This window comes from Puntigrus tetrazona, unplaced genomic scaffold (genome assembly GCF_018831695.1).
Source record: "Puntigrus tetrazona isolate hp1 unplaced genomic scaffold, ASM1883169v1 S000000025, whole genome shotgun sequence".
Classification (NCBI taxonomy): domain Eukaryota; kingdom Metazoa; phylum Chordata; class Actinopteri; order Cypriniformes; family Cyprinidae; genus Puntigrus; species Puntigrus tetrazona.
Window position 1 is genome coordinate 1 of NW_025047705.1, and position 1,902 is coordinate 1,902.

The following is a 1,902-nucleotide window of genomic DNA, read 5'->3' on the forward strand; positions in this document are numbered from 1 at the left end:
ATATAGATATATATATATATAGATAGATAGATAGATAGATAGATAGATAGATATATTTTAGTAATGTTTTTTTTAAGCAGCAAATCCACATCAGATCATGGGATACTGAAGCCTGGAGTAATGATGCCCTTGAACAGATATTCATATAGAAAGCGTTATTTTATCCTCTAATCTTATTTAATGAAGTATATGCAGCCTCGGTGAGCAGAAACCACCAAGAAAGGGTCTTACCAAACCTAAAGTTTTGAGCACTTCTTTTGTGAACAGCTGCACGGCGTCTGAGGTTTACCTGTCTGGGCTGGTCCACAGCTTTCTGAGGGTCCGTCTTGACCTTGTTGCTGGGGTGATTCGTGACCTTGGTGACAGGCTGCTTGAAGATGGACGCCGTCTGTCGGACCGGCAGTGACGTGTTCAGATCAGGTTTACCCTATAAGCAGGCGTCCGGACGCAGACATTACAAACAGCACGACACAGAAATAAAGCCCTGCGCTGCGCGGGATCTCTACCTTGCTCTGACTGTGATCGTAGCGGATCCGCTGCCTGTTTTTATTCAGCTTGCTCATTAGCATCTTCCCTGTGCGGAAATCAAAGGAGCTGAGATCCATGGAGTTTCCCAGATATCGGGCCAGCTGCGGTTTACTCCGAAACTTCTTCCCTGTTGGACTAAGAGGGAAAGGAAAGATCAAAAAAACACTCTTTATCGTCCACACACTTCCAGTGCAAAATCTGGCAACCCAGCGCAAGCATGTTTTACAAATAATTATGGTGTTAAACCAGAAAAACAGATATGCATTAACACAAATCACCACAGCAAAATACATAACCCACTTAAAAACAATCCTACATGTATATACAAAGTGAATACAGACCCCTAAAAACTCCTGCTTTCGTATCATAGTAAAGTGACGGTATCAGACCAAGGTGCAAATGCTCACTGGCATGTATCTATATTGCAGAAATGTAATATTTCATTTTATCCAGCAAAAATACGTAAATAATTGAACTTTTGCCGCCGCCGCTTCACTCCCCACAGTGTTACCCGATTAAACGCGCATTTTTAATCATGAATACAATGCAGACTCGAATATAGCGACAAAACAGTACAGAAATGAGCTTTCGGTGGTTTCTAGAACTAAACAAAAGACGCGTTCGATTAAGAGACGACCAAAACAATAACAACGAGCTAGCATAGCGGCTAGCGCAGATTAGCGCTAAATGCTAACTCGCAGGAGACGCCAAAACACGATTAGTTTCACGTCTGCGCTGCAAACGATAATAATACGGAATAATAACGCACTAGAGTACTCGTTAGCCAACTGAAATCGGATTAGAGACTATTAATTAATATATAAAGAGAGGTTTTTTTATCTCTGCTCGCTGGTCTCCGGCTAATCTCGCTGCAGTACCTAAAATAATAGACATCACTTTTCCCCGCGGACAAGCCCGACTTTCTGGTCACTTCTTCCCTTTTCCAACCATTTGGGAGAGCCGAGCACTCCCACCTTTTCCTCTCCATGTTTCTCCCGGAGTCTCTCTGGAGGAAAAGCTGTGAATGTTTAGGGTTAAAGGCGGCCGCTGGCGCTGCTCTATCCTCTCACCTCGCGACCTTCTGATTCACGAGTCATGACTCGCCGTGAACCGAGAGTCGACTCGCAGTTCACTCATCTGCCGCGGAGCGGTACAAACGTCAAACGTTATCATTAAATGAAATAAAAGAGCTGAAAACATATTTCCTGCAAGGGGTTTGCGATTTCAGGGTTGACTGTTGTCTAACAAAGGATAGCGATGAATAGAGGTTAATAGAATCGGATCTTACTGCTCAGTCAGAATCGACTAAACATCAGGATCATATTTATATTTAAACACACAAATATACTTTATTTTATATTTTTAAAAATTGTA

The 1,902-nt window shown here is 42.5% G+C and overlaps 1 protein-coding gene across 1 annotated transcript; it reads right to left on the bottom strand.

Moving 5' to 3' along the window:
- Positions 1-289: 289 nt before the first annotated feature.
- On the bottom strand, positions 290-1,656 carry LOC122332378 (methyl-CpG-binding domain protein 3-like; the record flags this gene model as incomplete). The annotated part of the gene is made up of 3 exons (XM_043229682.1): positions 1,503-1,656; positions 507-663; positions 290-427 (listed from the first exon to the last, which is right to left on the bottom strand). Coding segments are annotated over exons 1-3 (309 nt in total), but the record flags the coding sequence as incomplete, so codon positions are not given.
- Between the last annotated feature and the right edge of the window lie 246 nt (positions 1,657-1,902).